We start from the raw sequence: 12,348 nt of genomic DNA on the forward strand, positions 1-12,348 counted from the left end.
TGCATTAGCTTCCCGCCTATCTTAAAAGATAGCGCTGTGCCGGGTTGCCCTAGACTCATCTCTCCTCGGTGTTCCCAGGGTCTCTGCCTGACAGTTCCCTGAAACCACAAGCGGACTCCGCAGTCGCTGCGGGGGTGGCGGGTGTGTGTGTGTGTCTGTCTTTCCTGTTGTTGGCATCCATTCTTTTAACCATACCGCGGGAACATTTCCCTTCCCACTGACATCGCGGGACAACGGTTGACTCAAGAGTTGAAATCTCTCCCTTCCCGACATTCCCCCCTCTCCCCGCAGTGGTCCAATAACCCATTTCTGCTCACGAACTGTGTGCTGCGTGTGTGAGAGACTGTGTGGTTTGTGATAACGGAGGCTGCAGCACTCGCCAAACCTGTTCTTCCCCTCCCGGCCCCCAGAAGTCTTTCCAGCTGACCGGAATTAGGTCCGGCAGCGCTTGGCACGCTCAGCCACCGGGCTGAGCCCAAGGCGGTGCCAGCCGCCGCCAGCGCCTCCTGCGCGGCCAGGCAGCGGCGGGGAGAAGGACCACGTCCTCTTCCGTCTCGTTGTCCCTCGAGGGACCCCTTAGAGCGCTCTTCCAGCAGATGTCCAGGGTCCGGGTTGCTTTCCAGAGGGAAACCGAAGGTGAAAGAAACGGAGGAGGGAGGGGTAGGTGGGAGGAGACTCCGGCCGGGAGGGAAAGTGGGCGGAGCCAGCGGGGAGGAGCTGGGTGGGGAAGGGGCTGGGCGAGCCCAGGATGGAGGGCTGGCCACGCAGGCGCGGGGGGCAGCGCCGAGAGCCCCACTCCGGAGCTTCTGGAGTCCCCAGACGCCGCTTCTCGCTGCACGGGAGAAGGGGCTGGGGCTGGGAGGGAGCTAATAAAGACTGAATGAGCTGCAGCTGCCGCGGCGGCCGGAGTCAGCCCGAGCGGCACGGGAGCGTTGCGCCCCAGAGGCGGCGAGGGGCGGTGGCTCGCTCCGTCCCTCCCACCCGCTCCTTTTTCTCTCTCTCCCTTCAGCTGGTCCCAGAGCTCGGTTGAGTCCGGGCTCGTACTCTTCCCACCTCCTCCGATTCCCACTCCTCTTCCAGGGCGACCTGAACTGCCATGGGTTAGGGCGGGGACCGCGAGCCGCGCGAAGGAGCAGCCCAGCGCATCCGCCGGGGGGCGCGGAGCCCGAACGCCGCTCGCGGGCGCGGGGCATGGGGAGCGCGGTGTGAGCGCGCACTCCGGGAACACCGAGTAGCTGCGGAGACCGGCGCGGGGAGGAGGAGAGGGGCGGTGGACTGGAAGGACCCAAGGGAGGGAGAGGAGACAGGGTGGGGAGCCGAGGGAAAAGTACAGCAGGGAGGAGAAGGCGGAGGAAGGTGGGGATTGATGCGTCTGTGTTTTGTTGCCGCTGCTGCCCTCGTGCTGGGAGCCGAGCCGGGGGGAAGGCGGTAGAGAGATGATTGCAGAGTTGGTGAGCAGCGCTCTGGGGCTCGCCTTGTATCTCAACACCCTGAGTGCGGATTTCTGCTATGATGACAGGTAAGGGGGTCAGAGGTAGGGGCGATGGGCTGCATGGGGGCTGCGCGGTGGCTCTGAAGCGTCCTACTTAAAGGCTCGACGTACATATTGGAGGATTTGGTCCGGGAGCAGAAGGGTTAGGAGACACCTAAATATTGACGCCTAAAACAAACACCGCGAACGCGAGCGCACTGGGCGGTGTGAGGGAGTTTCCGCTCCTAGTTAGTAGCAGGTTCTCTCCCTTGCTTCTCGGCTATTGGCAGACGCTTAAGTTTCTTAACGGAAACCCCAGCAATTTGGGAAACTGTTTAATGAACGTATTTTTAAAAAAGTTTTGGTTGTTCCTTGGTGCAACAAAAGCACATTAAGCGATTTTATGTCTGGGCTGGAAGGAAACCTCTCCCTGCCCTTAATAGATCTTCCCTATAACGTTTCCTTTTATTGAAGGGACACTTTCATTTTCCGAGGATAAAACACGTTTGACAGTTGGAAAAATAGTGGAACTAAGGATCGTACCCTGCTTCAACTTTCCATTTTGGCGTGTACAGTTCTTTACTTTGAGCCAAGGTAGTGTTGCCGGTGGTTTCTCCTGTCCTCTTCTCCCCCCCCCCCCCCCCCCCCCCCCCCCCGCCCCAGTCTATGGGGTAGCACTTTATAAAAGCCTCGGCTTTCAGTTCTGTTTGGGAGTTTTACATTAGACGCCAGTGATTCTTTTGTGCTATTTGGGGAAGAAGACGCCCCTAGAGACTGAAGTTGTCTTCTGCATTTGCGTTAGTTTGGGTGGCTAATGAAACCCGGGCTGTGTTGTCAAAGAACTGCATTGGTTTCTGGAAAATGTCACAGTTGTGCTGTTGTCTCTACCTATTTTTTAAACGTTGTTAGTGTTTAGAAAGTGGTGAAAAGCTCCCCTAGCCATTAGGGGAAATCCCAATTTGTGCTTTTTCCGGTGACTTAATCTAATTACAATTAAAACAGATGTATAATTAAAATATATTAGGGAGAACAGCACGCCTGGCTAACCTTATTAACCGTCCTAGGGTGTTTCATGCTCCATTGAAATTAAACCATCCAAAAAGTGAGCTCAGATTTACTTTGACAGTTTTTCAGGAGTCTCTCCGGGCTATGGAAAGTGAAGGGATCCCCAGGGTCAGGGCGAGGCAGTGAGTTTAAGCAGAGTAGTGGATAGTGAGGGGAGGTGAATGCTGCATTTTCTCTTGGTTGTAGTTAGTCTTATTTGGAATTCTCTCGTGTTCCCACTGTCAGGCTAACAGCATGCTCGTGAATGTATACCTTAACTCAGGGAATCTTGGTTCACACCACCTATCTGTTAAGAAATCCCCTGATAATAGGTGCAAGAACATCACCAAACGCTTCTTAATTCATTTTATGTAGCCTTTATTAGGTACTTGTTGATAGGAGGCCACTGTTAGACATGCACTTTTCCTCAACTTTTAAGCAGTGCACACATTTTAGTAATCATGCTCATTCTTTGATAAATGTTCTGTAAGAGTGTTCCGATCTGCTCCTTTTCCTTCCAGTTTTGTATTATAATGCACCTGCTATTGCTGGGCTATTGCAGAATAGCTCTTGCTTCCAAAGATGGGTGATTTTTCACTAAAATCAGCTCAGGGACAATTTGGTTAGTAAGCATTTAAGCTAACAATATAGAGCTTATGAAAAAAAGTAACTTACTATAATACTGTAACTGTTGTAGAACACTGATAAAGCAAGCATTCCTATTGTATGCTATTTTTAATTGCTGTCTAGTTCTTAAACAGTGCATGTCAGAAGAGACTTTTCTTTAATGTTTAATCTACAACTAAACTAACTTGTACGTTTTTCTATAGCTCCTTAATCATCAGTCAGAAGTGCTAGGACTTTTTTACTTGGGGAGAATAGTATGAGTGGGATGATAAATTAGTTGTGCCTTGATGGTTGGCAGTTGTTAAAAGTTCTTTAAATGCTGTAGGGTTGTATGGTGTCAGTTTTCCTGACTTCTGCCTTGCTACATAGATGAATTTGGTGTGATGATTTTCCCAGATCGTAATTGATGGCATGCACATTATTTATAGACATTATATACTGATTTAATGTAGAGATTCTCTGAATACAAGTTACACATTGCTACAATTTGAAAAGTACATTTTACTCTGATTTCTTAGAAACAGAACATATACAATCACATGCTCTTAAAAGTATGTGATCTTAAAGTATCAAACATGTTTTTTTGTGTGTGTATCCCAGAAATTATGAGATACATATGAAGAGGTGCACTGAACCTACTTGGTGTATTCTTACCATATTAAGCATATTGAGAACATTCAGTGCCAAGGTGTACTGTAATTTGTGGCTTTTCAGATATACTTTCTATCTGTGTAACTCATTGGGGTTTGGAGGGGAAAGGGAGCTGGGGTGTCAAGTGGAAACTGTAGGATAATGATAATGTGTTTATTTCCACCACTCCATTTCAGACCGCAAAGACAAGTTTAAAACACATCTGTGGATTCCACTGTCCCCCCAGGAGCTTTTGTAAAATACAGTTCTGTAAGGAGAGGTCAGTGTTGGAACTGAAGAGAACAGTGTTCAAGAAAAGAGATGGCTCTTATGTCTGACTAGCTTAAATCAAGATATTGCATTTTAGCCTGAAGAATCTGGCATTTACTTTAGGAAATTTTATATTGCTTTAGATTAAACATTATTGCTGTGGTACTTCTCAAAGTTATATTTCTTTTAAATATAGTGAGCAAGTTAACTTTATAAATTATATATTTAATTACTTTCAGCGTTTGATGTGGCTTGGTTGAAATTAAGTGGTAATATGAAACTTTCATATAGCAAAATCAATTTCCCTATAGTAAAACTTAATGTTTTACAAGTTTCTGTGCAAAACTTAAGAATATGCCTATGATGTTTTGAAACAACAGCAGAAGAGTAGAATTCCCAATATGTGATTAAAAAGGCACATATGGTTTCAGCCTCATCTCCCCCTCCCCTTGCCTTCAATATAGTAATGACTATGCTGACATTTAAGTTTGTGGTTAGAGTAAAATTGGAATTATAGATATGCAATCTTTGCTAAATTTTAAATCATGTTATTATGTGACCCATTGAAGGATCCCTTCTTATTTACTGGAGAAATTTGTTGTTTAGGTCACTGAAAAAGACTTCCTGACCCCGATTCCCTCTTCTCTCAAATATTTGTTGAGGATGACATTTCCTTTTTTTCCCTTTATCTCCTTAAAAATTTTTATTATGTTTCCAATGGAGATATCACTAGAGAGAAGTCAGTTTACTTCAAAGCAGTAGAGGTAAACTGTAACAGTTGTTTTGAAGTCGGATTTCATTTTGCCCATATCATCTACCTGATGGCACTTTCAGTATAATAGGGAGACAAGTTAGAGTATAAGACTTCTACATGTTTCTGCTCTCATGTTATAGTAAAATAACAATTTGATATTTTGAAAATGGGAAAATGTGTTTGTGGTGTTTATGACTGCTTTGAAGATTTTTTTCCTTGTTGCTCATTTTTGCATTTGTTAAGCCCAACCACAATCATTAACATTACCCACAATTCTTTAGCTCTTCCACAATGCAATAATTTGTGTGAAACTTGGAGGAAAAAATTTACTAGCAGACGTTTCTACTCTTGACTTAAAGCCACTCAAAACCCATAATAGCACATTCATAGTTTAGATGTTCAGTTGGATATAAATGTAAATCATGGTTTTTATGGAACCATTAGTTAAGATTTTTTCCTAATCTCTTAAGGATTTTGATGAACAGTATTTAGAATGAAGGAATGGAGGATTTAAGTCATGCTAACAATTTTAAATACCCTCCTTTTTCTTAAAGATATTTTACTATTCCTTCCACTTCATCTTTTAATGTTATTGTTAGTGTTTATGACCTGGTATGATAAGAATCCTTTGTGAAATTATCAATCACCCTCTTAAAAGTTGCCTTTCTGATAGACTTGCCTTGGACCAACCTAGGATTGTTATCTTAAAAGTCCAGTCTCTTCATCCACTGAAAGTGTGCATGGTATTTAGTTAAAATGCGTATAGTGGGAAGCGAACTTGGCCCAATGAATAGGGCGTCCGCCTACCACATGGGAGGTCCGCGGTTCAAACCCCAGGCCTCCTTGACCCGTGTGGAGCTGGCCCATGTGCAGTGCTGATGCATGCAAGGAGTGCCCTGCCACACAGGGGTGTCCCCCAAGTTGGGGAGCCTCACACACAAGGAGTGCGCCCGTAAGGAGAGCCACCCAGTGTGAAAGAAAGTGCAGCCTGCCCAAGAATGGCGCCACACACACAGAGAGCTGACACAACAAGATGATGCAACAAAAAGAAACACAGATTCCTGGTCCTGCTTATAAGGATAGAAGCAGTCACAGAAGAGCACACAGCAAATAGACACAGAGAGCAAACAACTGGGAGGGGGTTGGGGGGTATAAATAAATAAATCTTTTTTTTTAAAAAGTGCATATAGAAGGAATTACTATAAAATTAATGTAGGTAAGGAGGGATTTGTTTTGTGTCTAAGGTTTTCCCATCAGCTTATTATCAGAAGAATCAGTGTTTACAGGAGCATTGTTTTATTTCTTAATTTTCTTCCCAGGTTGTTATACTGAAAAAGTGCAGTTAGATGCAGTTTATGGTTTATGAATTATTTTATATGACATTTTATTTTCTAGCTAAGTTTTTATTGTTTAAACGAATCTGTTTGGGAAAGGTGCATTTTGCCGTTTTGAACACCCGTATCTCTTACCAGTGTGAATTAAAATTAGATGAAACCAGTATGGACCATTTTACCTTACCTCCATTGGGCCTGTCCTAGCAATTGATCCAGCTATAAGCACTGAGTCATCATGCACAAATGCCATAGGTAAAATGCTTGCCCTTCTGTCTCTTGGTCGTTTTCATATATATGTATATTGATTATTAATTTACACTGGCATTCTGTGGGCTGCTGTCTTGTCATTTGTTCTTAATTTTTCAATGCTAATATGCTCCTCTGGTAACATGGAATTCCCTGCTGCTGTAAATCTGAAATAGCCACAACCTTTTAGATTCCAACATGGATTAGAAGCACAGTTTGTCTTCTAAATCTCTTTGTTGTTGCTAAGCACACTAAAAGCACTTGTTTAAAATGCCCATGATGGCACAGCTGCTTATCATAACCTAAGGGTGCATTTTCCCTAAAATAGGCGCCTTCACAGTAAAGGAAAGAACAAAGTTTACCCTTAAGGTGCTCTTAATAGAAGAAAAATTGGAGGCTGACAAACGTTTCTACTAACTTTATTATTCTCACCCAAAGTGCTTTTAACATAGTAACATTCATCTTTTAAACTTTTTCTATTCTGTCTTGGAAGCTAAGTGTTGTATTAGCTTTGTATACTAACTTTAATGGTTTCACAAGAATGCTAAGTGTGGCAGCCTTGATGGGAAGGACAGGCACGCTGTTGGATGTGAGAACCTAGGAACAGCTCTGATCATCTAAAAACTTGGTTAAAATTTGGAGGAACTGTACATGTTCTGCTTTTCATAGTATGAAAAAGGCATAGTATTTTGAATAATTACAGGTATAATTACATGCAATGATAACTAGTGTCTTTGAAGGTTTTATTTGTATGTACTTTTGGGGAATAAACAGCTGAATTCAGTAATCACCAATTATGGATACTACTAGACACTGGCTTCTCAAAAATATATATAGTACTTAATCTGTATATAGCAGATGTTCGCTCTTATGAACAAGCATGCCATCTAACATTAGCTGTCATTTTCTATTTCTACTTTAGTGGCTCCTGTATAGTGCTTGAATCTGGGAGTCTGCTGATAAAATTAAGAAAATGCTGATTGCAGGTTGGTAGATAGAATTTCAAATGGACTTGCCTCATTTTTTGTTAGCTTTTAGTCTCTTCTTCGTGTGTATTTTGGTTGATATTCATATTTTTATACTTTTATTGGGATTCTCTAGCCTTCCTTCCCAGAGCATGTGCCTGGGCTACATGGTAGGTGACTTGGTCTGACCTTATCCTTGATCTTGGTGTTCATTGTCTCTTCATTCATATGTATGGAAGCTTTGGAATACCTCGCCCAAAGTCTCCTGCCTAACTCTCCCGGCCACTTGCTTTCCTTTGAGGTCTGCAGTAGCTGAACTCTCTCCCTCAAATGGCCATAGAGACTGTAGACTTTTGCCTTCAGAAAATTTTGGCTGTATTTTCTAAGCAGTTAATTCCAACAAGATGCAGCACTAGATCAAATTTCTATCGATCTCTTGTCTCTTCTCTAGCAGTATAGCTTTTAAGTCACATTTGTAAGTTTCTTTGTACTCAAGGTTTCTAGAATAAAAGGTATAAACGTTGGTTTCAGTGTTTTTAGAAACTTTGGGTACTCTGGGGTTTACAATTATGGCCTTTTTTCTCAACAAGTAAATGGGAAAGTATTGAGCAAAACTGCCTGCTCGGGGAATTTTGAAGTAGACAGGAGCACTCAGGTGATGTTTTCAAGATCCTGCATTTAAAATTGCCGTTATGTTTTTAAACTAATTATTTTGTTTAAGGTTATTTCATAATCTGTACTTAATTTGAACTAGAAATGATTTTGTAGATGCAGAGAGAGATTTTGATTTGCTCGTGTATTAAAAAATTTACTTTGGAAAAGAGACGAGAATTGAAAATTCTAACTCTGACTCCAGATCCCATTTTATTGTAGAACCAAATAAATTTTATGTATTTTGCTTATTGAAGGTTATATACCATGCCACATTGCTTGAGGGCAGTGCTACTGTATCTGTTGTAGAAGTACTTTGGAGTTTGGCAAAGGAAATGCTATTTGCTTATGATAATTTGACATGGTCTTTTGTTTCTCCATTTCTTTGCTGTGACATTTTGTTATATCAGAGTGAGACTGAATATGAAGTGTGGGGCACAGCATGTGGTTACAGTCAAGGAGGCTGACTAAATTGCTTGATTTGTCAAATGAAACACCCTTTAGTGTCCTTGGAATAGAGCTGGGTGCTAGGTGTTGAGGCCAAAGAAGATGTCTCTGTTAAAACTGTCAGATCCTTTTGTCTTTGTTGATTACCCTTCAGCTCTGGGGAATTTATTATAAAAATGTATAAGAAATCTTGGGAGTTTCAAGTTAAAAAAAAGTTAGTTCAATAAAGGCTTATCCCATGGTTTATTTAGTTAGGAGACAATGTATAAAGATGTAGGCAAGGTGAAGGCATTTATTGAAATTTGGAACTATAAAAAATTCAAAAGTATTGATAAAGTAAGTGCTTTTTTTCCTGATTATTATTCCAAGGATAAGTGATTCCTGGGAAGTAGAAAATTTTGACTATACTAGCCTAGAAATTCTCTTGGTGTCATTTAGGAGTATTTAACTTCGAAGGATGTGTTCTTTGCTGAAGAGTGGCCACTGGGGCACAATATGGCTCTTGACATTTTGAGCAGTGTTAAATGGTGGGGCTGAAGTATTTCAAACAGCCATATTTCAACATTGTTTAAAAATCTAGTGGGAGAAGAATGGCAGTCCATATAACCCCGCATGCTTGGAGTTCTTTGGGTATTAAATGCAGTTCACCAAGTTTGCTTATAATAGAATAAGAGGATTTTTTTTGTTTGTTTTTTTCTTAACGAATTAGGCTATCTAAATTTTTATAGCTGTGTCTTAGGAAATTTTGCTTTTTTCCCCCCAGTTGCTATTAAGTGTTCTGTAAAGAGACTGAAAGGGTGCAAACTATGGCCCTATTATTTATTAATTTATTTTGGCTTTAATCTATCAGTCAGGTTATATGCTTATGTTGTGGACATTGATAATAAAGCACATTGTTATTGAAGTTCCATTATAAACCAAAGATTATAAAACTAGACCTTGAGAGACGCAGATTAAGTGGAAACATTTTGGGAGAGGTCAACGTTTTGTTTTTGTTAGTTTCCAGTTTGTTCCACAATGAAAGCGTGTCTACCCTGCTTTCTTTTCTGTTAGCAGTATCTCCTGGATTTAAAATGAGGGTCAAGAGTTAAATGTTTAGTAAGAGACTTCTCTAGAATGAACAAGGACTAACTGGATGCCAGTCATGTGAAGGGACATCTCTGCAAATTGTGTCCCCTGCGGGGATGGGGAGGTGTCTTAGGTGGTAGTGGTAAAGAATATACTCACCGGCTGACAGATACTCATCATTACAGAGCCATTCAGTAGAAGCTGTCTGGAGGGAAGTCTGGAAGCCACACTGAGCAATACTACTTCCTTTGGGACTTTTGTCATTGCTTTGCCAGTTTCTGTCTACTTCTGCCTTCCTATGTTCAGGTTAAAAAAAAAAAATTATAAATACTGAGCCTGATTCTTTGAGTTGTAAAAGGTCTTAAAATACTTGGGTCCAAATATTTTGTCAAGTATATTTCTTTTAGAACAAGATGCTCCCTCCCTCCCCCAATTAAAGTACAAGATTGTTCTCCCAAAGCAGTTGAAAAGAACTCATTTTGACAAAGCAAGCTTCTAATGACAAATTTTCTACCTGCAAATTTGCAGAAGAAAAGTTCTCAGATGATGAAGTTTAATCAGGCAAAAAGACATTTTTATTTGCAGAGAAATAGGCTCTTTAGAAGGAAGCAATTATTTATAGCTTATGTAAAAAACTGGGGTACCTGAGTTCATTTGGTAAACCTTGTGTAAAATAGGAAGGTTATTCTTATGTTATTGAAAGAAAAAAATTAGTACTCAACTGTGTCACTGAGTATAAAAGAAATTAGGTTTTACAGTTTAACCCTTTTTTATTGGGATATATATTGACTTAACCAAAGAAAATGAACTTGAGATTTGAATACAAATCTATTACAGACACCAATATACAGCCTGAAATTACTGACTGTAATTTCTCATGAATATCTAATCTTCTATTTAAATATGATAATAAACATCTCTTCCTACTTCTGTATTTAGAATCTTTTTTTCTTAAAAAACAAGGGTGATTTTTGCTTTTGTTCCATATTGACAGAAGTTGAAATTTCACTAAGGATTTTTAAAAAAAAATTATTTTTCCCCCTGTTGTCTTCTCTCTGTGTCCATTTACTGTGTGTTCTTCTGGGTCTGCTTGTATTCTTGTCAGTGGTACCTGGAATCTGTGTCTCTTTTTGTTGCGTCATCTTGCTGCATCAGCTCTCTGTGTGTGTGGCGCCATTCCTGGGCAGGCTGCACTTTTTTCACCCTGGGCAGCTCTCCTTATGGGGCTCACTCCTTGTGCGGGGCTCCCCAATGTGGGGGACACACCTGCATGGCATGGCACTATTTGCGCATATCAGCACTGTGCGTGGGCCAGCTCCACATGGGTTAAGGAGGTCCTGGGTTTGAACCTTGGACCTCCCATGTGGTAGGCCTTATCCATTGGGCCAAATCTGCTTCCCTCATTAAGGGTTTTAAAACCTCTTATATCATCAGAGTAAATAATGTAAATCACTTCTCTGTGAAAGTTTTTAGTGACCACTTTTAATTATATGCCTGGTAATATGTTGAGGATGTCCATAGTTGATGAAGTTCTCTTTTACTACCTGCCTTTCCCTCACTCCCCCTTCATAAAAAAGGTTTTCTTTTTTAAAAGATTTATTTTATTTATTTATTTCTACCCATCCCGTCATTGTTTGTGCTTGCTGTCTGTCTGTTGTGTGCTCATCTCTCTCTTACGAGGTTCCAGGAACTGAACCCAGGAACTCCCATGTGAGAGGGAGGCACCTAATTGCTTGAGCCACCTCTGCTCCCTGCTTTGTTGTGTGTCTCATTATGTTTTCCTCCTTGTGTCTCTTGTTTCTTCAGCTTGTTGTGCAAGCCCATTGCATGCAGTCTTCTTTAGGAAGTACCAGGAACTGAGCCCAGTACCTCCCATATGGTACGCAGGATATGGGAGGTCCTGGGTTCAGTTCCCGGTACCTCGCTTGAGCCACATCTGCTTTCCTTAACATTTTCTTTATCTATTTAAAAGCAGTTTAAATCCCAGTTTCTTTTAATCGTCTGCATCTCCCTTATACCTACTCTAAAGAGACATTTTTGAATTGGTCCTCTTGCTCAATTTCTTTCCATCTGTGTATATCTTTGTGACTCTAGATCAGTGCTTACCAAATTTCAGTCTACATGCAAATCACCTGGTCTTGTTAAAATGCAGATTCTGTTTCAGTCTGTCTGGGACTGGGCCTAAGATTCTGCATTTCTAATACATTCCCAGTTGAAGTCCATGCCACTGGTTCATGAACCACAATTTTCCCATAAGACTTTACATCATCTAAATGTATTACAGGTAAACTCAGTGTGTTTCATAGATATTTGGAAAGGTTGCCTGAATTCTTTTGTTAAAAAAGAAAATATTGAGGATAAGAGACTTCTGTTCTGAGTGTGAATTTAGTCAAAGCTTATTTAATCTTTCTATGTTTTGCACTTTTTAAAAAAAAATTCAGTTTTGGATTTTGAAAACCTAAGAAGAGTGTTGAAACCCTAGGAGATGATCGCTATTGAAATATCTGTCATCATCATGTTTAACAATATCATCTTCTTTGTAACATTGTGAAGTAGGTAGGAGACAGATATTGGATTCTAATTTTGACAAGTAAGTTGATAAGTAGTTGCCTTGGGCTGATGACTTGAATAGATCCTAATACCTAAAACTGAGTCTCTAGAGTCATTGCTTTTATTGAACAGCCCATCGTAAGGATCTTGGCTTGCATAGACAGCAAAATATAAATGCTTAGACGGCTGAGAGTAGGAAATATAAAGCTTTATTAAAAATATCCAGGCTTTAGGTATTGCTAAAAACAGTGAGGATATCTACATAGGATTAGAAATGCTTATACCCGTATG

At 41.0% G+C, this 12,348-nt stretch overlaps 1 protein-coding gene across 4 annotated transcripts in view; it reads left to right on the forward strand.

The window, feature by feature from the left end:
• Window positions 1-455: 455 nt before the first annotated feature.
• Window positions 456-12,348, forward strand: part of TMTC2 (transmembrane O-mannosyltransferase targeting cadherins 2) — a 456,130-nt gene continuing 444,237 nt past the window's right edge. The window contains exon 1 of one of the 4 annotated variants that reach the window (XM_004463553.4): window positions 456-1,519. In XM_004463553.4, the coding sequence (XP_004463610.2) occupies window positions 1,437-1,519 (83 nt within the window). In that variant the 5' untranslated portion in view covers window positions 456-1,436. The remainder of the gene's footprint in view (window positions 1,520-12,348) is intronic. The other 3 variants (XM_071218982.1, XM_058308504.2, XM_058308505.2) reach the window with 3 other exon arrangements.

The sequence above is a fragment of the Dasypus novemcinctus genome, chromosome 12 (assembly GCF_030445035.2).
Source record: "Dasypus novemcinctus isolate mDasNov1 chromosome 12, mDasNov1.1.hap2, whole genome shotgun sequence".
In the NCBI taxonomy this organism is placed as follows: domain Eukaryota; kingdom Metazoa; phylum Chordata; class Mammalia; order Cingulata; family Dasypodidae; genus Dasypus; species Dasypus novemcinctus.